General features: G+C 40.9%; 1 protein-coding gene across 6 annotated transcripts in view; it reads left to right on the top strand.

The window, feature by feature from the left end:
* Positions 1-26,048, top strand: part of amot (angiomotin) — a 55,398-nt gene that overhangs the window by 7,901 nt on the left and 21,449 nt on the right. For 2 of the 6 annotated variants that reach the window (XM_046040190.1, XM_046040194.1), the window contains exons 2-6: positions 7,213-7,503; positions 10,452-10,512; positions 12,301-13,306; positions 21,526-22,144; positions 23,255-23,399. In XM_046040190.1, coding sequence (XP_045896146.1) covers positions 10,452-10,512; positions 12,301-13,306; positions 21,526-22,144; positions 23,255-23,399 — 1,831 coding nt within the window. In that variant the 5' untranslated portion in view covers positions 7,213-7,503. Of the gene's footprint in view, positions 1-3,757; positions 3,827-7,212; positions 7,504-10,142; positions 10,219-10,451; positions 10,513-12,300; positions 13,307-21,525; positions 22,145-23,254; positions 23,400-26,048 lie in introns of those variants that run through there. The other 4 variants (XM_046040191.1, XM_046040193.1, XM_046040192.1 and 1 more) reach the window with 4 other exon arrangements.

A 26,048-nucleotide genomic window follows, 5' to 3' on the forward strand; every position in this document is an offset into this window, starting at 1 on the left:
AGACAGTTGTAAAGAAAGAACATCTTTTTCTTCTGTTCTCTACTTGTTATAGTTACACAGTATTAGGGGTGTGGGCTGTATTAAAAGTATCCACTGTTCTCCCATGCTCTAACACACAGTAACGATGAAATGTGTGCTGTTCTCACATTCTTCCTCTGTATGTACACATAAACAACAAGGCAGGGAAATATAAAAGGAATTTATTTTATTGTTTGGGTACATTATTGTTCAGTGTACATGTTCACATCTGAAACAAACTTTACGTGCTTGATAACTCTCCCACCCCGCAGACATCTACACACCAATACCGATTTATATTCATAGCGGCAAGTGCTATGTAGCTCCACATAGGGGACACAGGAAGTGACATATAACACCTTCATGAGGCGTCGGAACCGCGTAGGAAATTCACAGCCGCACCGGCAGAGCTCCAGAATATGCAACTCGGCCGGCTCACACGCGGACGCGCTACAAGTGCGAGGGCCCGCCCAACGCTGCTTGCAGCTTTAATATTTTGTTGATTTGGCAATCATTGTGTGTGTTTATTGTTGTTTTACGATCAGGAGGCTCCACATTTGAAAATTGACTGGATCTTCTTCGACCTGCTCTGTGCTGCTTGACGCGGCTAGCGGCGAAAATAGACCTGCTACCTATTCTCTGCGGAGCGGCGCGGAGAGACGCTTCTGGGACACGCTGTGGCCGCAGCTGGTGGACTCACGACCATTGACTTTAATGGCTGCGATTAGCTCCGGCAACCGCGGCACAGCCGTAACGCGCCATAGACGGAGTCAGTGGATTTTAAGGGTCAGTGTGGCATGGGAAACTGCTGGCCCAAGTTTCGTGTTAATCAGACATAACCTACCTGTGTGGAGATATGACATCCCTTCCTGTTTGTTTGACAGCTACAAGAAGTTGTTTCTTTATAACTTCTTTATACAACTTTTGATTGTGAGGGTCCATAAATTCAACATGCAAAGTTTTGTGCAGATCAGACTCAGCGCCTAGGAAGAGTTCAAACTGTAGGTTATAATTATAGGTGAAAATGGGCGTGGCCAGTATCACAAGATGCAGCTCAATTCAGTGAATGCATACATATAAGTTTTTTTAATGCGTCACGTACTGTGTGCAATGTTGGGCAAGTTACTCAGAAATTGTAATAAGTTACTTTTTACTCATTACTCCTTAAAAAGTACTAATATTACTTAATACTGGGTATTAAAAGTAACTAGTTACGTTAGTTGTTACATTACTACATTACCTTCAATGCCCCTCTATCCTAAAAAGTGACAGACAACCTACAGCTCATTTAAAAAATTAATCCACTTTGCTGGAACAATAATTAACCTGAGGAGTCAACAACCAGCCGTATATATTCTGTAAGTAAATTAATCCAGTGAGTGATGTGACAAGAATTCTTGGATTTCCAGTTTTGAAAGATTACTTTTGATATGTGTAAAAAAAGTTTCATGTTGCTGTGCTGCTTCAGCAGATGCTTCACTAAATTAGATGTAGAATTGTTCGTGGTTGAAAGCTTTTTGGTCTCACAAAATTTACAACAGACGGGCAGGTTCTTTGCATATTAGACTGTGACACAATATTGGCAATACTTACAGCTGTGGAAAGAACGCCTTTCTCATGTCAAGGATGATGCATTCTGGTAATGCAGTAATGCAACGGAAAAATAAAAATTAAATATTTCAATAGGGTTCCCAGCACTGCAGTATGGAAGGTTTTATTGGACTTTAATGTTTGTAACCCACAGAAAACAATCCACAAATGTGTACTATGATACGCAAATATTTTGCTATCTATAAATGTGTATTTTTACATTTGTGATGTGTAAAATCATATCCACAAAAATACAGAGTGACTTCTACACACAAAACAGTTTTTGCACATTTGCAGATTGCTTCCTGTCAATTTGTGGGTCATGTTACGTGGAATTTTGTCCAATGTGTACTGTGGAGACCTTTAAAAAAAATATACACAAAAAACTCACTACCCAAAACATGTAATTTTACATTTGTGTTGTGTAAAATCATATCCACAAAAATACAGTGTGATTTGCAAATATGTACAATTTACTCTGTATACACATATTTTAATTTCACATACAAAGTGTTATTTACGCATTTGTGGATCTATTTTTACACACAAAACAGTTTTTGCACATCGCTTCCTGTCAATTTGCAGGTCACGTTACATTTGTGACTTCCTTTTTAGGCATTTGTGTAATTTTGTCCACTCTGTACCACAGAGATCTGTAAATGTGAGAGCAGTTTATTAGCTACACCAGCAGGTGGGTGTAGGGACGAGAAAGCGCAAGACTATAGGAAAGGGGAGATGTCGAGTTAGTAACATGCATTATTGGGATGAGGTTGCATACAGAGGGAGAGAAAGAAGAGGAGAGAGGAGCTCAGTGCATCATGGGAAATCCCCTGGCAGTCTGGGCCTATAGCAGCATAACTAAGGGATGGTTCAGGACTCACATGAGCCCTAACTACAAACTTTATTTAGCTGCTGCTATATTTTAATTAAGCAAGTAATGGGGCATATTGCTAATGCAAACTCAACAAAAGTTCACTTAATTAAGAACTATAAATAGATTTTGACATTATGTCCATTATAGGCCGATGCTGAGGCTGATACAACAAAGAACTAAACTAAACTAAAACACCATGCAGGAGCTCTGCAGTTTAGCAGTTCAGTTTTGGTTTGTGAACACAAAGATGAAAATGATCCAGGTTTGCAATGTGAAGATGAAGAGCTGCAGAAGCTTTTTACAGTTTACAGCAACTACTTCCAACCTGAAGTGAAGCTGAACCACAGCTATTCTCTTCTGTCCCTGTCCTACTGACAGAAAGAGAGGCACAGTATGTTTCATGAATAAGACAGGACGGCCATGATGATGTGTATGCCTTCAGGCCAAGGCATAAAGTTTTGAATCAAGTCATGAACATTGAACACCCACCTATTCCCCAGTTAATATCAAACATGCGTGAAGGAATGTCAGTTCTTGCTCCACAGTAATTATACATCACAGATCTTTTGAAAGGTCAGTATCCAAGCCTGAAAGAATTTCCTTACATTGACACCGCAGTGGTTCCTCTGTGGCTTTGACTACTGTATGTGTCCAGATGATGGATGCAGGTCATGTGTCTTCCCATGTTTTCTTGTAATGTCTGAATTAGCTGTCTGTGTCATCCTGTGAAGACTTGGTGACTGTCCCAAGCATTTGTGTAGACGCTGCTGACTCAGATGTTTTTGACAACTTTGTGTCTCTTGTGTGTTAATCTGCTGCAGCACACAGGGTTCTGATACTTTATTTTGTTAAACTGGATAGTGTTTCTTTGCTTTGGGTGCATATTGTCTTCCCTATGAAATGAAAAAAATAGCACGGAGAGTATCAGCTTAAGGAAGTCCTCTGTGCTGTAATAAAGGTGAGTGGAAAGTCATCTGCCCCCATTCTATCGTTTTATAATCACAAAAAAGATGACGAAAAACATTACCCAGCATTCCACCTTGCACAAGCAGTGAAAGGGAAGTTACAGTCTCGAGTGTTTATCTCATTGACGGTTGGCAGAGTAAATTCTAGTGAAGCAGTTACACTAGTGCACAGGTATGAAGGAGTGGCTCAGTGCTGAATGGTTCCAGCTCCACCTGTCTCTACCTTCCAGCCCCACCTGTCGGAGTGCTGCCGGAGTGAGGAAAGGGGGGGGGAGGTGCCTCTAACCTGTACAAGTTGATGTAGACCAAGTTTGTACTACGTCCTCACTCGGGTTGATTTTATGAGAAGACACAGAGATTTTCTGAGGAAGCCACACAGGTAAATCTTTTACAGAGAACTCTGTCATTTAGTTAGGAGTTAGTTAAGGTGTTCATGGAGAAAAAATTAAATGCCCTTAATACAGTGGTTTGGTCTGTGAAGAGGAAACTCCCTAAGTTTGAACCTCAGCTTTGAACCTAACTCAAGAGTTCATTTGTCTGCCGTTGTGATGCACTGATTTCAGTACATTCACGTTACCTTGTGTATCTTGTTGTATCTGTTTTCATTAGTTCTGTTCTTTATTTTTTAATTCATAAATTGAATCTTTTTCAGAAGCAGTAGGCATTATGTTTTCAGCAAGTCTGACTAAAATGAAAATCTAAAAAGTTATGAACAGAAACAATGACCAAACAATAAGCCAAGGATTAAATGAGTGATGACCAAAGAATGTGGCAGTGTAGAAAGTCATGTGTAAACTTGCTAAAGACACTCTCACCCGCCTTTGGTTTTACATTTTAGATTTGGAATAAATTGTATGCTATTTCACACTGTTTTTCCGAGTTTTGTTACAGAGCTACTTGACATTATATTATATTATATTATATTAGGTATTCTGTCTTACTTGAATAGAAATGTTAAACTTGTTGAGCAATTGGCATTTCAGCAGACCCCCAGACTATCTAAGGACAATTTGATCCAGCCTTAATTCAACAATTCTGATTTTAAGTCTACATTTCAGTATCTTGTTGTGTTGTCCATTGTCTACACCATAATTAATATAGGGCTGCACCTAATGATTCTCTTTCAAACCAATTAATGTAAATATTATTTCTTTGATATTTTTTTGTTTAATCTAACGACTCATTTATTTTTGATTATTCTAAAGATAATTTTTTTATTTCTTGATTAATATAACAATTAATTTATCCAAAGATAAATATCAAACATGTGTCTCATTAATAATTTTATATTTCATTTAATCGTCCTGAAAAGTGGTACATAATAAGATAATATAATAATAGTGGCATATCTTATTTTCCACATCACTGCTGTTGATGACATTATTATTATTATGGGCCCAAGAACGAACCGTGCGAGGTCCCTGTTGAAACTGAAGGGATTATTTTTAGGGCGCGAGCACGGTATGTGTATCATGTCCAGACGTACAAAAAAACCTCTCGGACCCATTGCCTAAACCCAACAGGAAGTCGGCCATTTTGGATTCAATGGTCATTTTTGGCGATTTACACACTTTGTACTTTAACGAACTCTTCTAGAGGGAATTAATCGAATTGCCTTCAAATTTTCGCTGTGCAGTCTAAACCCATTGACGATTAAAAGTTGTACAAACAGCTGTTACCAGTCGACCAGTTTGCCCGTAGCGTGCTGTCAGAAAACAATGATTCGGCATGAAAAAGGAAGTTGTTATAACTTCAGTATACATGCTCACATCTGCACCAAATTTGGAATACATTATAAGAGTCGTGCCCTGAACACATCCATATGCCAATATTCTCTCAAAGTCATAGCGCCACCTGCTGGCAACAGGAAATGACTCGTTTTACACTGTAATGTACTACTTCGAGCAGGTTGGACATATGAACTTCAGAACTGTCCCAGGAAACCCTTAATACCAATGTATTAAGGGTGAGGTCATGTTGTAAAACTTGTGAGTTTTCGGTCAATGGCTTGGCAGTGGTGTAGCGGCAAAGTGCCATGCTTCACCATGACACAGGAAGTTGTTGTAACTTTACTGTACATGCTCAGATCTGTACAAAATTTTACATGTTTAATAAGAGTCCAGGCCTGAACACATCTACATGCCAACATTTACTCAAAGCCATAGCACCACCTGCTGGCAACAGGAAATGACCTTTAACGAAGCAGCCCCTGTAGCATGTTTCACTTAAATGTATGAAATTTCTGTGGCACATGTATCATGTCCAGACGTACCAAAAAGCCTCTTGGAGTGATACCCTAAACCCAACAGGAATCCGTCTATTTTGAATTTTACGGTTATTTTTGGATGATTTACACATTCTGTACTTTAACGAACTCCTCCTAGGGATTTAGTCCGACTGACTTCAGATTTTTGCTGTGTACTCTAAATGCATTGAAGATTAAAAGTTGTACAAAGTTGAGTTTTTGTGGAACGGCCAAAAACGATGATTCGCCATCAAACAGGAAGTTGTAACTTAAGTCTACATGCTCACATCTGCACCAAACTTTACATGTTTGATCCCGCCCGTTATAGTCATAGTGCGAAGTGCTATGGCCGCCTCACGTGCGAGGGCCCGCCCAACGCTGCTTGCAGCTTTAATTAGATGTTATTACTGGAAGTAAACCAAATTTTGCGGATAACCAAAAATAAGTAAAAAGTAAATAAGTAGGTTTGTGTGTGTGGGTTTAGTCAGTAGGATGACTCCATGTTGGGACAGGAAAAAACTGGAATGAGTTCCACAGAATTTACACCTGGGTTCCGTTGCACCAACAGGGCTTACGCCTGGTCTGGAGTAACTTGCCGTTGTAAGTCCGACCTCATAGTTACGTTGGTTGAATCATCTAGCCTTTGGCTACACTTACAAATGTGGGCAGTACCTCACAGTTTGGTATTAGTGAAGTTTAGCAATGATGGCACAATGTTTTCCACCGACTTTTTTTGGACCCAGGCTCCAATGTAAGTGGTTCACTTTGTCCAGCTGTGGCACTGCAGTTAGCTGCTTAGAAACTGAGGTTTTAGAGCTGGAACAGGGTGTTTCGGAAACTTATGTTCCTCATTCTTCCTTCTATATCTTTGCACTTCTCTTTTAGTTCAGCCATTTCTGCCTTCAAATCACTCACTGTGTTTTTTAAGAGGAAACCTCCCCCCCATCTCTTTGATACTAACCTTCACTTGATTGCCGCTCACACAATTGACTCTTGAGAAAATCATAATTTCTTTGAGAGAGTTTTTCACCGGCTTCTGGTCTTCTCCTCTGAAAATGTCAAATGTTGCATTATCCACGACTTGCTTGGATCCCGATCATTGCTCAGTTTCAGTCAGACTTTGGATAGGATTTTACACATGACAATGCATTGCTATGTTTCCATTCTACTGATCTGCTGTTGCTTTCCCTGACAGAAGTCTTTGTACCACACACGCTCACATAATAAGCAGATTAGAAATCCTCAAACCTGTATACATAGCCAGGCAACCAGCATTCTTCAGGATAAATCTATCTGGGGAAACCAGGTTTCACAATCCTCTACCCCGATTACAGAAACAGGTTTCTCATTTACATGACATTTAAGAGATCAGCTTACTGGAGAAAGCTGACTGTAACCTTGTTATTTAAGTGCATGTAAACGCACTGACTGAATGAGGCAGAAGTTGTGGGCCTCTTTTCAAAGCTATCACCCATGTTTTGTTCTATGTTGCCATAAAAATGAACTTATTTCCTCTGTAGAGTGTTTGGGTCTCAGCGACACTGACCAGCGCCTCTACATCTTGGAGCACCTTGAGGACCTGCTGAGGCTGCAGGAAGGCCAGAACCAGGAGTTGAACCGCCTGCCACCATAAGGCTTCTACCACCTTACACCCGACCACCTTCACCCACAACAACAGCATCCACCCCATCTTTATGCTCACCCTCACCAAGCCCCGCCCAGGCCTCGTGGTGGGCCCGCAGCAGCATCACAGTATGAGCAGCTGTTGCCACTGATGCCCCTGGGAGAGCGCAGTGAGAACAGCCACACAGGTAGGTATGACAGGGAGCAGACTTGGGATTTGGGAAAGTAAGTTGGCCAAGGGAAACAGGTAGGGAGGAGGGAAATTTGAGGGATGAAGAGAGTTAGTTAGTAAGACAGAGGGACAAGAGAGAGGAGGGGAGAAGAAAGAAAGTGGGTAGGAGGTGTTAGGAAAAGTCATATGGTAGAAAAATTATGTACAAATAGATTGAACAAGTTTAGCAGTCTATGCGCAACAGTTGTTAGCCAACAGATCTCTAATCTGTGATTGAAGTTAAAGTAAGGCTTCTAGAAAATGCGTCTGGCTTTGAAAAGAAAAATGGGGAATTGTAATTTAGTAAATTTAGGTAATGCAATATTTAATTGTCTCACCATCTCAATTAAAGGACTAGTCAAAGCAATAGTGTAAGTGTAATGTAACACCCCATACCTGATGAAAACAACTGAATCACAGCAATTTAGCCATGAGTGGGTCCCCGTTAAGTTTGTCTCGTGACAAACACGAAGACACACATGGACACGCATGAAGACATAGGTGCGCATATGTGCATGCGGGTGACGATACCCACTGCATATTTCACAGTTGGTCGTACACAATAATTAACACTTTTGACTAAAATGTCAAAGTTAATTGTGACCTCAAAATAGACGCAGTTGATATTGCCATGACCTGGAATGTGGTAGAACATGAAGCTTGATCATATAACTTGAAATGATGTGCAAGTGCTTCCACAGATATATGAGCCCAATAAGCCAAATGGTAGTGCTGTAATTAGGGCTCAAAAATGCAATTTTGGAAAGGCCAACAATAATGACTTTAAATTTCTCACACAAATTCAGCTTAATGTGTTCTACTAAACGCCTATAGGACCATAAAATTCCGGCACAGTTGATGTTTAGGGAGGCTTGGTGGAACAGTGGATAGCACTGTGGCCACACAGCAAGAAGGTCCTGGGTTCAAACCCCGGTCGTCCTGGCCTTTCTGTGTGGAGTTTGCATGTTCTCCGGGTGCTCCGTTTTCCCCCACCATCAAAAACATGTTAGATTCTTCAGTCAGTGCCATTGACCAAAAACACTGATATACATCTGGAGTTGGTCCCCGGGCGCTGCACAGCGGCTGCCCACTGCTCCCTTCAGGGATGGGTTAAATGCAGAGGGTGAATTTCACTACATGTATGTGACAAATAAAGTACCTTTGAAAAAGAGTGAGTGAGACACTTAACCCATCGTTGCTCCAGAGGCGTGTGACCTCTGACATATATAGCAATTGTAAGTCCCTTTGGATAAGAGCATCAGCTAAATGAATAAATGTAAAGTGGCCAAGTGCTTGCTCATGGTGGGAATTGTTGGGTCTCTCTAAATAATATTATAAAACTATGCTCTAGACAATTTCTGTTATGAATTTACGCTATTTAAATACAATTGAATTAAACTTCTTACAATAGGCAATCCATATAAACATTTGCCATTCATTCAGCCTACATAGAACAATGTGAGCTTTGCATCCTCGCTGTTTGACTGACCCCCCTCCATCTCCCCATGCTCTTCCTTTAGTAGCAGTTATTCTTGTATGTTTCTTTAATATGTGTTGATGTTCATTAACTGTTCTGGGGATCAGGTTCTGCCAGGGTAGGTTGTGAACTTAGAGACTGTTTGTTAAAAGCTGCTGTAATTTGTTTGACAGCTTCACATTAGCAGAGCCACACCGCCAAAGTAAAATGTTGCAGTAAATAGTTAATTAACTTAAGTGTCCAAGCCGACTAAAATTTCCGTTTCCAATAAAATATGCAGATGTAACAATTGTTATTTCTGGAAGTCGACTTTCATTACATGCAAGCTTATTGTTAGGTTTGTGGTTATTTTTCGGACCCTGGCACAGAAAGATTATGTCCACCTACAAAACTCTGATTAGCTTAACACCAGACCTGTTTGAAAAAAACCGAGTCACACCAGGACAGGGCTAGAGATCAGCCACATTTGTCTGTAATGTTTTGATGTACCTGCAGTACAACAGTCATTAGTAATTAAAGTAAAAACCCCTGCTAACTTTATTGACTGAAGTAAAGATTACAAAAGATCTGTGTGAAAAACTGTAAAGCCTCCTGGTACTTTGAAATAAATGTAGGTCAATAAGGGAGTTGTAGTCCGTATGATTTCAGAGGTCTGTCTGTCCAACTCACAGAGAATTTTATATTTAATCTGAAATTTAAGAAGAGGCCAGGGTAGTGAAGCCAGCCGTGAGGTAATATGGGAGCACTGTGCAGTCAGAGCATTACAAAATGGAAGATGAGAGGAGAAAAAAACAATACATGATTTGTTCAAGCTCTTGGAAAGGGTCCTAGTTTGCACTCCACAGGTCAGAGGAGCACAATCTCACACTTTGTCAGCAATGGATACAAAGAACAGGCAATTTGAGAAACAGGAGAAAAACTGGAGAGAGACTGGATTTGGTCAATCTCCGCAATTTCCAAATGTTGCATTCTGACACCTTTGACATTGATATTGGGTCTCATAATACGGAAGCTATTGAAAAAAAATCTTTCTATTGTTGAAATATATTTGTAAAACAGAGGAACTACTAATATTTGATTTCAATTCAAAATTGATTCTGTGCATAAAAACTATAGAGCTAACTGTAGAAATATTTCAGCAGCTGAGCAACAGCTAAGCAAAACAGACCAACTGAAGTCCGGCCAAGTGAACAGATGTGGCAGCGTAGATGAAAAGTTGAGTACTGTGTCTTTGTAAATGTCAGAGTTTATCAATGTCTAATGGAAATGTTTATAATCTTGGGCTGTCACAGTTTAAAATGAGCTTTTGTGCATGTGAATTTCCACCATTGTACTCCTGAAATACTTTTTCTTCTTTGTCTCTTCAGCTTGAAGAGCATTTACCATTTGCTGACATAGCGCCAGAGCTAACATTTTTCCTTTTGTCTCATGATTTTATTTACCTACAGATGTTTCGGAAAAAAGCATCTTCCTCCTTGAGAATGAGAAGAATAACAGAAAGCGCTAGATGTAATAATTTCTTTCTTTCTCTGTAGAACAAAGAGATGTTAACATTCAGCGTTGTCAGAAGAAACCACGTTTATATTAAAGCAGCCTTACATTGCCTGCCCAAACAAACATGAAAAGAACTTCACTATATGCATAAAAGAAAAATAGTTTGTTTTTTTCACTTCTTTTTCAAAACTACAAAGAAGAGGTTATAAACAGTTTTGAGTTGACTTGTCGGGGTTTTATTGGCTCTAATAGAAGAGAGATTTGACTCAGGGGGAAATAATCCTCTTTGATTTGGACCAACAAATCCATGCCAGGTGGTTTGAACTTTGACAACGTTAGATGTTTAACTGAAAACACAGTGCTTCTGTCCTTCACACTGTATGAACATTTCCAATCGAGTTTCTTGGTAGCAGCTGTGAGAATTTTCAAATCACTGGGTTTTGTTTACTTGTAACTTATAATATCTTCTTTTGTGCCATAGCCAGTGGGTTATTATGATATACATTTCTAATAATTGTAATTTTCCTGCCCTTTGGCCTCTATGAAGGTGTAAAATGGAGTCACTGTGATCCATTTTGGTTCTGGGGATCCTGCATGTAATCATTTATAAGTCCATGTAGACGGACTGAAAGTAGTGTTTTGTGACTGATGGGACGTCATACAGTCTTGGCTGAAAACAACATCAAGGTTTTGTTAATGACATTAAAATGATCTGTGTGTAAAGCTTACTATCCAACTTTTCAGACTGACTTTTTAACCCTTGTCATGACGGTTTATTTGAATATTGAAATAGAAATGAATTCTTAAAATCTTTTAACTTTAAATCTTTTCATGTATTTTTAGCAAAATGACAAATTTGAGGGTTTGCTACTTTTCTCCATTTCAGATCATTGCAAACCAAATATCTTTGGTTCTGGACAGTTAGTCGCACAAAACAAGACATTTGAGAATTCACCTTTAATTTATGTTTGGCATCTTTCACTAGTTCTTGCCATGACATAGATCAAACCATTAACTGATTAATTGAAAAAAAAAAACATTACATAGAATAATTTATAATCAAAATAATTATTACTTGGTGCCTTTGTAGTGTAGAAGTGAGGCAAGACAAGTGCAGATTTTGCAGAGGTCACAATGTCGAGGCACTTCAGGCAATTACTCAAAGATTTCCTTTGATCCTTTGATTAAAGGTTTTGCATTCAAATACTCTGTCACATCATGGAATGTGTAAAGTTTCTGTTAGTTTCTGATTAGTCCACAGGCCCCATAGCCATTGTTTAGTTATCAAACAGGGGCCAAGTAAACAACACTACATTTAAAATGTTAATTGATCTCTTCAGGATCCATGTTTAGTCATCACGCTGCTGCCGTAGTCTTCATTCTCTGATTTAAATTGTTAGCTTTGATATGTGTGTGGTTTGTTTGTGATTTGCGTTTAAGGGTTCAGGGTTTGGCTGGTGGTTTGGCACCTCAGGTTTTTCAGGAATTGTTCTTCCTTCAGGCTCGTTCTACTTTCCCTCCATGCACCAATGGGTCTTCAGTGGCTTTGGGGCGGGGATGGGGGTGAATGGTCCATATGTATCTCAGAAGTTAATAATTTCTGTCACTTTCTCTTTCATTCTCTCTTTTCCCCTTGTATTTCTGGAATATCGTCACTCTTTGTCTTTTCTTTCACTCTCTTGGATCTTTGCTCTTTCCATTCTTTCACTTTTTCCCTCTTATAAAACTCCAATTTGCATCCCTTCTCCACACTGCTCCCTTTCCTCTTTCTCTCCCTCCACATCTTCCTCTTCATGCTCTCAGGGAGCATTGACCGTGGGCGGAGCTTGTCCTTCCATGAGGTGCGTGGCCAACGGGAGGCAGAGATGAGGGCCGCAGCTGATGAGTCGTCCAACAGCAGCAACAGTGTAGGAGGTGGTGGCAGCACCGTCCTGCAGCGCCTCCTGCAGGAGCAGATGAACCGGAATTACGTGCTGCAACAGCAGCAGCAACAACATCAACACCAGGGAGGAGGGGGAGGGGGAGGAGGTTATCCAGGACAGGGACAGGTAGGCCCTTCTGATGATCACTCCATGACCCCCCACATTGCCCGTCAGGAACCCCAGGGACAGGAGCTGCAGACGGACAACGGCCTGGAGAAGCTGGGCTCCACCAGAGTTGGAGGAGGGGGTGGCAGCAGTGGAGGTGGGGGAGGTTTATCGACTGGAGGAGGCAGCGGAGGTGGTGGGAGCAGCCAAGGGCAGTGCCTGAACCCAGAGGACCTCCCTACCTACGAAGAGGCCAAAGTGCAGTCACAATATTTCCGTGGTCATGGGCCTCCTCCTCAGCCTCAGCAGCAGAACAACCAGCCCCAGCAGCCTTCTCTCCCTGCCTCGGTGGGTGCTGCCTTCTACGTCACTGGGATGACCAGCGGCAAGGTGCGCACTGAGGGTCGCCCCACAGTGCAGCGAGTGAACGGCGCGGGGAAGGTGCACCAGGATGATGGGCTTAAGGATCTGAAGCAAGGACACGTTCGGTCTCTCAGCGAACGACTAATGCAGCTCTCCCTGGCCACAAGTGGTGTGAAGGCCCATGCCCCTGTCAATAGCGCCCCACTCTCCCCCCTGTTGCCCCCCCCAGGGCCGCCAGGCGACTACTACAAACCACAGCATCGTGGCCCACCTCCAGACTATCCCTTCAAAGGAATGGGCTCACCTACTAAGCAGCAGGAGCCTGGAGGCCATTTTTACCAGGAGCAGAGAGGGAGGGAGCACTCAAGGGAGGTGCCCCACGTTCGATACCAGCCTCCACCTGAGTACGGCTCATTCAGGTAAGGAACATGCACACACACACACCTCTTCATCATCACACACGTATACACACTTGAAGCTGCTTCAGTTATAAATATTTTAAAATATCCCAGACAGGGCCGGCTCTGGCAGAGTTAGAGCCTGAGGCGAGATTTGAAATTGGCATCATCATTTAAAGAGAATTCATAATATTTTTAATTCTACCTGGCATTTCCTCTGCAGTGCATTACGTTATTGCTCTGCTGGTTGTGACGTTATCCCCTTTAGACCTTTTGACAGACACAGTTTGAGACTGCATGCTGCATGTGAAACCAAAACTAACTGAAACACTGCTGTCACCACAAATCCACACGTTAACTTCAGCAGCTCCGATAAAGTGCAGCTCACAGTCCCAAACAGAGCAAGGCTGCTTCTGCTTCCAGTTACGTTACTGTATGGACTCACAGCTCAAGGTGCACATGATTAAAATCATCGGTGTCACATCAGCTGGGTGGAGTTGACTCGTGCTGAGCCCTAGGCTGATCCCAAATAATACTTTAACAGTGAATAAAATGCCTACATGTAATGTGAAGAGGGTCGCCTAAAAAACCAAGAGAATAATTAGTGGAGCTATACTATCGGACTATCACCTCTCGAGGAACAAAGTGGTAGTATGAGACAGAATCCATTTTGGTCCCACTCAACTAGCACTGGACGATATGGCCAAAAATGTTATCACCACAAAAAGCTTCATATCTTTGATCGATATCATGATATGTGTCAAATTATTATTGCTTTCAATTTTAAAGGCTGATTTCTGCTCCTGAGTGGAAGTTGAAGAAACTTGATGGTTAGTTGTGGTTTAAATTTCTTTATGGTCAACAAACACTTGATGCCAAACAGTGGATCACTTCACATATCTAAGGCACAACATTCAAAACAGTTATAGTAAAATCTCTGTTAACAATTATGCATGTGTAAAATTAAGTAAAAGTTTTTTTCATTTTCCTCAACAAAATAAACATCTCAAGTCCACTTGAATGATTTAAGTGAATAAAATCAAACATTTGTTGAATATTTATTGAACATTTGTTATATTGATTTATTGTCCAGCCCTACACTCAACTATGCTTGGAATTAAACTACTACTATACAAAGTAGAAGAATCCCATTTTCAAAGGATTCTTAACACATTATAAAGAGTGGTTTGCACATTAAAAAAACAGCCTCTTACAAGATTTCAAGATGATTGTTTTTAGTTTTGGTTATCTTGTTTATTAGACTAACCTTTTCAAGACGAAAACAAGGAAACATACTGTCATTTTCCTTTATTAAAGCCTACAAAAAACTACATTCGTTTGCCAGATTGGCCATGACACTGGGGAACCTTCGACTCTTTGTGACAAGTGCCATGCGCTCTTTAATGACCACAATGAGTCAGGACCTCAGTTTAACGTCTTGTCTGAAGGATGGCAGTTCCTACAGCACAGTCCCCATCACTGCACTGGGTTCTTATGATTAGGACCAGAGAGAAGACTGCCTCCTACTGGCCCCCCAACACCTCTTCCAGCAGCACTTTCCCAGGAGGTGTCCCATCCAGGTACTGGCCAAGCCCAAACCTGCTTAGCTTCAGGCATTTAGCAGTAGCAGGTTTCACATTGGTATGGCTGCTGACAGATGAAGAACAGTCCTCCTCCACATTGCCAATTATCAGCTGGATCATTGGCGCTTCTGGGGAAAAAAGAAAAAATGGATTCACTGAAAATACCTTACAAAGTAGGATTTCTTTGTTTGAATAGTCTGTACCGCCATGTGCTTCCCTTGCTTGCACAAAATGTGCATTGGTTTACTTAAATGGTTAATGGTCTGTATTTTGTATAGCGCCTCTCTAGTCTTTTCAACTACTGCGCTTTAAACTACATCACATTCACACACATTTACACTCTGATGAGCAGAGACCAAGGTGCCAACTGCTCGTCAGAAGCAGAAATTTCACACAACAATGGCATACCAGCAGCCATTTGGGGTTCAGTGTCTTGCCCAAAGACACTTGGCATACAAACCACCAAAAGATCATATGTTATTACCATATTATTAGGGCCCGAGCATGAAAGGGCCAGGGCACCAACGGCGTCCTAGCACAAAGTGCAAGGAACCTATTGTTTTTGCTCAGATTATTAATATGATTATTATTTTTTTTTTCTCCCTGGAGAACTCATTTTTGAAAGCCTTAGGATACTCGAATCCTCATGAAATTTGCACACCTCAGGTCTTGTGGGAAATCCAATGTTCTGCAGTGATTGGGGTCGGGTGTGGCCAGGGGGCTCAATAGCGCCCCTAAACAAACATGTTTTGGAAAAAGTTTCTTTGATCTTCACATGATATGTGGTGGGATTATTGTAGGGCTGAAGCGATTCATTGATTAAATCGAAAATGCATCGATGCATCGATGCAAATTCTTTGCATTGATGCTTCGTTTAATCCATATAACTATAAAGCACACTGTTTCGCACAGACATTTATTACTGTCGCACATCGCGCTTACGCTGTGAACAGGACGTGATTATGATGCCGCTGTTTGCAAAGTGAAGGAGGAGAGAGAAAGTAGCAGGGACAAAGAAGAAAGTGTCCAAAGTATGGGAATATTTCAAGCTAAAGAAAACAACAACTTTGTAATGTTACCGTCCGTCCACCGTAAAATGAAACTTATGTCACCTCGGCAACAGCACGACGACATCTGATCAGAAAGCACCTGGTGTTCTGCCAGCAGACAGTAACAGCTACTTTAGCATTTAACTGAAATCATGATTCATTGTTGAGTTGAAGCCAAAATCAGACCTCAGCTGATAATGTCCACATGTGCATTTGTTGTTCTCCTTTTTGGGCCGTGAGTTGTAACGTCACAGTCATTCATTAACTGGGTGTCGGGAGCTGCACCTTTTAACTCCCCTCCAGCTCTCTCTGTAGCTCAGACGATTCCTGCTACCTGCTGTGCTAATCCATCCTTTCACCCATATTCTTTGTCTTTATAATTGCCATCTTTATAATAACAAACAGCTGTTTCGTGTGCAGGATCGCTCATTTTGCGTTTCACATTTCACACGTGTTTTCTTGACAAAACGTGGTTTGGAGACCTGCATCAGGTGACACAGCTGCTGTCAGCTCGTGTAGTGTGTGACCCCCTGTCACCGATCAGTCACGTAGTGTGAACGCCAAAACAACTTCAAGACTCCCGTCACAAGACGGCAAGTTGTGTAGTGTGAACAGCACGGCCATTGGCGTGTAGTCTGCACGAGCCTTTAGTATAACTTGTATAGCACTCGGTGATGTTTGTGTTTGTAAAGCAGCTGTCTGGTTGTTGGTCTGATGTTTGCTGTATGACACGCTATGAATTTCCGAAAAGGACCAATAAATATGTATCACCTATAAACGTGCACAGCTGATTCTGTTGCCGGGAGGTGAAGTACTTCTTAAACGACGCATTGATGAATCGTTGAAATAATCTGTAGAAGCTTCGAATACTAAAATCATCGTTAGCTGCAGCCCTAGATTATTGCTCTTATTACAAAGTCCACATTTCTGCTTTTTTCATGAGATTTTGCCCAACAGGAAGTCAGTCATTCCATACTTCCTGTGTCATTTTCAGTTATTTAAACAGATATTTGAGGCCTTTAGGATGCTCAAAGAGCCACAAAACCTTGCAGCCAGACTCGAACTGGTAATGTTTGAATTTGATGTCATTTTTCAGACTGAGGGTTGACCGTTGGCTCTATAGCGCCCCCCCACAAAGCCTTTTTCTTCTCATGCCAACTTTGTTTGAACTAGCTGACAACATTAACCTATACTGGCAACACACAGTAGCATTATCGGCTTCTACATTAAAATAGGTGCTAATATACTAGCATGCTAATGCACTAATCTCACTACATCTTGATAAAGGAGTACACAAATAAGGTATTTACCTTCTGCAGATTACAATATGTCCGTTACCACATACCTACTCACATCCACATACCAAGATCAGTGTGGAGCAGGTCAGATTAACCAATCATATTCAGAGCAACGTGGTGAGACAACCAATAGGAATTGTTTCAGCATGGAACTATAAAAGCAACTATAAAAGATGACTTGTTAAAAGGACAGAATAGAAATATATTTATTTGGCTGTATTTGTAAGCTGTGTTTTATAAATTGGTCAAATGGTGTTTTTATTGCAGTGTATGAATAAAAATGTAATAATGTTAAAGTTTTATTAATACCAATAGACACACACACGGTATAGTTTATGCCATATATATTTCCACACTTGACCATTTCACTTTGAATGTAAAAGTACACATAAAAATACAATGTATAAGATTTACCTTAAAATTACAAAGAAAAATGTAAGTATGGACAAAGTCCTTTATATGACCTATATATTTATTTACAGATAATGATTTGTCATTTGTATGACATTTAAAATAGCTAATAATTGTTGGTTCTTCTACCGAAATGAGAAATAAATTTGTGATTATTGACATAATGCATAAAGTAACAGTTGGGTTGTTAATTTATAGGCGATGTCCTTAATTTTACAGAGTTTTGTATACAATTTAAAAAAATAACAGAACATTGCTGTAAAGTTTTAAAGTTATATGTCACTAAATATTTTACAGTGTATAATGTATTGACCAGGAGGGGTCAGAAAGAGATGATCAAAACATGTAATAGTTTGTTATTAAGTGAAGGGAGCCCTGTACAAAAGTTGAACCTTGTTAAAGCACATACAGCACAATATGTTTGTGTATGAACTTTTAGGTCTTTGGATTTACTTGTTTTTGTCCATGATGACAAACGCCATCTAAACTAATCTTTGTAATCAACTTAAGAGTCTGACGGTACTTTCTATCCATTTATGAATCTGTATTCTTGAATCTATTCATACCATGTGTTTGGCTCATTGGTTTAGTTGTGCACATTCATCACAGACATCACAGACAGTGCTCTACACTACACTGCCTTACCTTCCTTTCAATTTAACTTATTTATTTAATATACTTATTTAAAGGTTAAATGAATTAGTACTGAATAGTTTGTAAACTTTGTTAGAATGTTAAATCAATAGATCAATAAAGTCAATTATACTACAAAAAGACAAAATTAGTTTCGTCTGGTCTCACAGCCCCCATCAACTCCGTCTTAGGCCCCGTCCACACTACTACTGCGTTTAGGTTTTAAAACGGAGACCTTTTGCTACGTTTGCACCTCCAGTCCAGAGTAAAACGGTGAAAACAAAGACCTAAAACAGAGACTTTTGAAAACTCTGCCGACCCTGTTTTTCGTTTTGAAACTCCGGAGGGCGTTTTAGGCAAGACGGCCGAAAATTGAGGACTTTAGAAAGCAGACGCTCACGTTTGGCTCTCTGATTGACTCTTACAAGTCATGCAAAACACGATGCTGCGTTTTTGACTTGGTATTTTTATAAAAATATTTTGGAAACACTTACAGCCTACACATGTGCATTGACTCACTTTGCACACTGTGCATGTCATCGTATTTACTTTGCGACGACTCCCAGTCTGTTTTCTGGCCCCACAGCCGCTTTTACATTCAGTAACAGTCCCAGCTTGTTCTTGATCCATGCAAAATAAAATCTGGTGTGGTTCTTAGTCTTTCTTCACCAAATCTTCTCTAACCACAGAATAGACCATCTGCTTCGTGTTTACACCGGCTCGCGCATGCCCAGTGTACCTGAACGGCCACTAGAGGTGCGTTGTCAGTCGTTTTAATGTAGATACAGATCAACTCTGATACACAGCTAAAACGCTGCTGTGGACGGAGATCGTATATTCGTGTTAAAACTCCGTTTTTAAACTAAAATGGAATAGTTTAGATGGGGCCTTACATTCATCGGGTGGACACAAACTCTACTCCAAATGAATGCTAATGTAGGGCTAATGGTGGTCTCTCAGTTTGTGGTGTGGTTCACCTGCCAAGTACAGAAGAGCTGTTCTGATCTTTATACATGAGAATTTCTCAATGGAGATAATAATAAGCTTTATTTATATAGCACAACAAAGTACAAAGTGCTTCACAACAAATCACACATAAAATACAAAAACAAATAACTATGTGGGTAAAAGATACAGGGGGATAAAATACAGAATATAAGAACAAGGATCACAATAAAGTATAACAAATATGTTCAGTAGGAGGTAAGGAAGATAAGACAAGCAAACAAAGTGATAAGAACGGTAGGGCAGGAATAGTAAAACGAGTGGCAGCTCAGATAAAATCTGGATATGCTTTCCGGTAAAAGTGAGTTTTTAAAAGAGATTTGAAAGAAGAATCAATCAAGATCATTTTAAAACACAAATTTTAACAGTAATTAATAATGTTGAAATCCAGTTGTAGTGCCATAATTATTTAATCTTATAATCTGTTTTTATTTAGTTTGTTTCTCCATCAAACGTCAAAGTGGTTTCCACAGCAACTGCAGAAGGTACAGGATATGCTGAATTTGAGATTATCCACAAAGACACCCAGTTGTTAATTAGTTAAAGTGGGTTGCCTGGCACCAGATAGCTTATTGACGCTAGCTGTTCTTCCCCTGGCCTTTCCTAAACACTGTGTCACAGACTGAAACTGAACACACAGGTTTATGAAGAGTTTCACTGTTCAATGAAGACGTAAATGCTGCTTCAGGGTGTGTTTCCATGCCAACAAGGACAAAATTATAAGAAAAAGACTTGCTTTGTGTTTTCTTGATTAACAAGTTGAAAATAATAAAAGCAAACAAACAAAAAGATGAGACGTGAGAACTTTTCATGGTTTTCCAAGAGTGTTTTTTGAGGTGGTTAAGAGAGATCCTGTTGGGCCTGTTTGATGCCAGTGTCTTAACCTCGGGGCAACCTGATACAAACAGCCACATAATTTTAATAATCAGGGCAGGACAAGTCGGGACAAGATCAGCTTGGCTTTGATGACATTCCTTTGAGGGCTGAAGGCAGGAATGTTTGCTCCACACAAAGCCAGTTGACAGACCCGCTCAGTGAGCAAGCAAACAGCAGGTGAATCGGACTTGGCTAGAGGACATTAATGTTAAAGGTAGCAATTAAATCTTCACTCACTGTTGGACGGTCTTTCCTGAGAGACACAGGAAACCTTGTTGTTTAGAACACCTCACTGTTATTTTAGATCCGATGACAACATTCAAGGTTCAAGGGTAATTTATTTATCATTATACAACAATGAAATGCATGCTGTAGTCATAATACTCAAAAAAAAAAACAACTGGGAAAGAAGCTGCTCTACAGTCTGGTGGTGTGGCAGCAGAAGCTTCTAAATCTCTTCCCAGAATGCAGCAGGGTGAACAGGCTGTGGCTGGGTGGGTGCTGTCCTTTAGTATCCTTTGGGCTCTGCGTAGGCACCTCACCTCACTGATATCACTGATGCTCGGGAGATGGGTACCAAACACGTGTTGCCAACAGGGGAGTTGCAGATTCATCTATAGTGGACAAACTATTCAACCACCACACTCATAACGTGACTGAAGAATCCGTCTTCCTCTTTTTTGTCATTTAACAGCTGTAATAAATGTAATGTCTGTTGATGCCTAATCTAACTTGACATAAAGTATGAATAATGAGCTGACTCCAGGAGTTCGTCTTCTGTGTATCTTTTTACTGATTCAACATGCTTAACAACAACACAGGCCTCGCAGTTCCCTACGTCATGAGGACGTGCCCTCTAACTCTTAAAGTGACAGAACATTCTAGTACACTTCTATTCATTACAATAAATATCAGTACTGCTGTTATGACATCATAGGCATCATAAGAGTAGACTGATTGGATTGCACTAGATTGTGCAGGTGTACCCAACTAAGGGGGTACTGACAGACATTTTATATACAAAATGATTCAATTAATTGAAATATTCTGCAAATTAATATTGTATGTAACTCACAAACGTGCCCAGGAAAATCCTCTTTGATGATCTATTTAATTTGCTAATTTTCCTGTCTACTTTCTGCAATTTTTTTTATTATATACACATGCTCAATTTTAAATAGAATTATAATTATTATATAATAAGATTTGATTATATAATAATAAGATTATTTTTTATGTGTGTTTTAAAATCCATCTACAGTCATCTTTCTCTGCTGAAAGATGCTGTATGCATAAGGATCATTATTATAATTATTATGAAGATGGTACAGGATTTTGGGCATCAGCACAGACACCCGCTGAGGTTTCTAACAATCTCTCCTCAGGTCTAGTAAAGAGGGATCGGTCCATTCCCAGAGGCCCCTTCACCAGCACAGTCCCACCTCCTCCGTCACCTCTGTGGGCTCCTTGTCCCGCACCCAGTCCTCCACTCTCAGCAGCATGCTCAGTCCCTCCCACTCCTCACATCCCTCCTTCCCTCACCAGCAACCACATAACCAGGGAGAACCCTTTCCCAGCATGGGGCCCCGCAATACACAGGGTCCCGGTTCCCACCAAGCAAGCGAGCCCTTTACTCTGGGGCCCATTCACCCGACACCACCAAGAGGTCACGGTTTCCCTCATGACCCCTACGGCTCCACCCCACGGATGCACCATCAGCAGCAGCAGCAGCAGCAGCAGCAGCAGCAGCACCACCACCACCACCATCAGTATCAGCAGCAGCAGCAGCAGCAGCAGCAGTACCAAGGACCTCCACATCCCCACCTCCAGCCGCCAGTCCAGGTCGGACATTTCCCCCACCCGCACTCCTACTCCCACATGCAGGGGGAGCCCTTTGCTATGATGGCGCGCGCACACCAGATGGCAGATGTGCTGGCAGAGGAGAACAGGATGCTGAGACAGGAGATGGAGGCCTGCCGCGAGAAGGTCACCAAGTTGCACAAGGTAACATCTTCTGCAGAAGAGCTTTATAGGATAGGCAAAATCTAAAAACAAAAGTGACATGCCCATATGTACACAGCAAGGGTTATTGATTGCTGTAATTGTTCCTCCTGTCCATACTAGCCACAAAGAGATTTCTTCTGAAAGCAGTTTCAGTATAAGTAATGGAGGACAAAATCCACATTCCTTGTTTTGCATTCTAAAGTTCAACTGAAGATAATGGGCCGGCTGTGGCTCAGGAGATAGAGCGGGTTGGCTGTTAATCGGAAGGTCGGCGGTTCAATCCCTGGCTCCCCCTGGTTGCGTGTCGAAGTGTCCTTGGGCAAGATACTGAATCCCGATTGCTGATGGCTGTTCCGCCAGTGTATGAATGTGTGTGAATGTTAGTTTGAGCACTTAGGCTCAGTGTATGAATGTGAGTGACTGGTGAATGCAGATGTACTGTAAAAGCGCTTTGAGTGGTCAAAAAGACTAGAAAGGCGCTATACAAGTACGGAGCATTTGCATAATATGAAACTTCAGCAGTCTGAGTTAGAACAAAAATTTAGTCTTCCACAGATAGGATTTTTATACTAAATAGATTGTAGACAGTTGACTAAAATGTAAATAGTACAATAATTAGTGCATTGTATGTGATGCAAAGGGAAAAATTGTAAGTTTCTTTGAACGAATGTAATGTTTAGCTACTGTACACTGGAACATGTTTATACAAACTCTGACCCATTCCATAAAATTTAAAACACATTTTGGATGTCATTCATTCAGACAGTTTGGACAAACAAGATTTTAGTTTCTTCTTTCTTATGTGCTTTGGTTGAATTCTGTTAAAGCTTTGATAAGCCCGGAACACACCAACTTGAGTGATCCCAGTTCCATGTAAATAGTGACCCCTCACATTTGGTGAAGCTAGGTACCATGCTGCACCTGGTAGTAGATGTCCCAACAGTCAAAATATGTGTTGTTTGGAATATGGTTTTCTGTGAGGCCACGTGTGACCCATGTCAATAATTGGATGTGAATATGGATATTCAGTGAGTAAATTAATTATACAGCAGTTTGAAAAAAAGGTTTGGTGCATCTCCTTCACTCTGTTTCTCCTGTGTCTGTGGGCAGTTGGAAACAGAGATCCAGCTGGTGTCAGAGGCCTATGAAAACCTCGCCAAGTCCTCCTCCAAGAGGGAGGCCCTGGAGAAAACCATGAGAAACAAGCTGGAGCTGGAGGTGCGCCGGCTGCATGACTTCAACAGGGACCTCCGAGGTGAGAGAGCAGAGAGGTGCAGCAACAGTGTTGGAACCACACTGCTACTGCAAGTCACTGCAAATTCAACATATTACTGCACTTGTGGATCCAGAGGCCTGTATGGTTTGTCTGTTACATATCAAAACAATTTCTCCATAATGTATTGGGGAAGAGAGATGACAAACATACAGATGGGTGGAGAATACAGGATACTAAAAGTCAGTATCCACCCAGCCACAGCCTGTTCATCATGCAGGGACCTAAAGTTTGGGGCTAGGCCAGTTAAAAACCCAAAACTTTAAGAAACTCTCCAAAATAGTCAATAAGTTATAGTCGAAAAACTTCTCTGGAGACAGTCAAAAATCGAGTTGTTATTCCATTAAAAGACAAAAACCAGTGTTACATCCTAGCAGGCATCAGAATTAACTGAGTGCGCAGTTAAGGAACATCTCCTTTTATAATCTGCTCCCATTTAGGTGGGATTTCTACGTTAGCGCACCCCTTCTGGCTCGTTCTGAATTTCTTATCCTCTGCTGCCTTCTAGTGGCAGTTTTAATGTACTGATTTTCATGCCCTATTAATTATTAAACCATTAAAAATTAAACAAATAGGGGAACATGTTTTCTGGTTACACAATCATTTAAAATCAACCATGGTGCTCAACTCATGGTGCAAGTTTCCACTCTAAGGGGTTCCTCGAAACTATTGTCCTTGAACTCTCTAAGGGGTCCCCCCCTCAAAGCAGTCTCTCCCGACTTTTTAACTAATTTCATATTCATAATAGCAGGAAGGAGTGTGGTTTTTACAAAACATATAACGTTTCTTAACGCCACTGGCTGAAATAAAAAATAAAGCAAGTAAATCCTGACTTTTGAACTACTTTTTTTCTGCATATGTATTTATAAGAGCAGTATTCAGTATTTTTACAAAACATTATGTTAACGCCACTCTCTCCCAACGAGTCCAAGCATCAGTGTGGCAGTAGCTGCCGGAGTTTCTTTCTCTAAGTTTCACGTTGGTGTGCTGCTTCAGCAGATGCTTCAATAAATTGGATGTAAAATAGTTCACGGTTGAAAGCTTTTTGGTCTCACAAAGTTTACGATGGACGACAGTGTTCTTTGCCTCTTAGACTGTGACACAATAATGGCAGTAGCTTCTTACAGCTGTGAAAAGAATGCCTCTCTCCATCGTTCTCCCTTCTTCCCTTAGCCTTTTGGCTAACAGCTGACTTAAACAACATAAAGTCCGGTGCTGCTGACCTGTCGCGCAGTCGACGTCAAGGATGGTGCGTTCAGTATCGCAGTATTACTTAGATTAGTAACTGTAATAATATTACTGTTTTGAAATAAAAAGAAACAACCTGAATTAATGAGTAGAGAATCATAACATTATTAATGCAGATGCTTCCACACGGTTGCACTGCATGGTGTACAAGCAATTAACATCCAGTCATGCTCTGTGGCATAGCCGGGTCAGTGACTAATGTGACATCTGCATTTGGGTAAAACGTTAGTAAATAGAGTTGGAATTTGTGGTTGACAGCGCACATTTGATGAGGGTGACGCTTGTGCATTACTGCGATATGTAAGGAAAAACAGAAGAGCAACTCTTTCTGAGTGCCTGAGAATATCAATGCAATGCAGGGCGTGATCAGACTGCGACAGCATTACTATATATTATCTACAAGAGAGATATTAAAGTAGGGTTGCACTGCAACTTGTCATTATAAAGACCAACGCACATCTGAGAGTCAGATGAGTCATCCATGAGGACGGTACAGGCCAGAATGCTGTACCACTACAGTGAGATTATCCAGTGGCTCTGTTATGCTGTGGGGGGCCATTTTAGTGGCATGGTTTGGGTCTCCTTCTCCCCTTAGAGGGAATGATCACTGCAAATCAATAAAGTTGTTGTTATGAATAGAGCTGGTCTGATCAACGAAATTTAAGTCACTGATTCCAAAAATAGTTGGATTTTCTGCTTATACTGGCTGCTTCCCTGCACCCGGTCTAAGCAGGGATTCCCCCAGAGAACAAGGTGCAGCTAAAAGACCTGGCCTATGACCATCTAAAGTTTGGGAGTATTTAGATATTGACCCAACAACATGCTGCTCTGTATGCCCTGTGGATTTGAAATTACTTCACAGCAACAAAACAGCTGCGCACGAACACAAGCAACACGAACATGTGAAGCTAAAGCATCTCGGAGAGCTTTGTCAAGCCACGAGCTGCCGTCCCCACACAAGCCTAACAAGATTATCAACACGAGGAGCGTGTCACTTAAAATTGATTTTATCCTTATGTTAAAAGTAATTTCTGCACTGCTGCTGTTATGGTAACGTAACGTTACACCATGCGTCCATCTGATATTCAGCTGTTTTATATTTACTGTTTGAGTGAGAAAATGGCTTACATTACAGACTGCTCCTCCCGTCTTTAAATTGTTATTTTCTTTGCCCCACACTAATGCACTAGTAATTATTCTGTGATTATCTTACTGCGAGTTTCTCCAGTGACAGAATTAATCCATGTCAGAAACATTGAAAGTTTTAAGTCAAGTACTTCTCAGGAAAGAGTTGACATGGAGAGTATAAATGAATCTGTGTCACAGCGATCCTTTGTAATTTGAGGTCCAGTATTTCAGGCATCTGACACAAAGGGTCTGTTA

The sequence above is a fragment of the Micropterus dolomieu genome, linkage group LG23 (genome assembly GCF_021292245.1).
Source record: "Micropterus dolomieu isolate WLL.071019.BEF.003 ecotype Adirondacks linkage group LG23, ASM2129224v1, whole genome shotgun sequence".
Classification (NCBI taxonomy): domain Eukaryota; kingdom Metazoa; phylum Chordata; class Actinopteri; order Centrarchiformes; family Centrarchidae; genus Micropterus; species Micropterus dolomieu.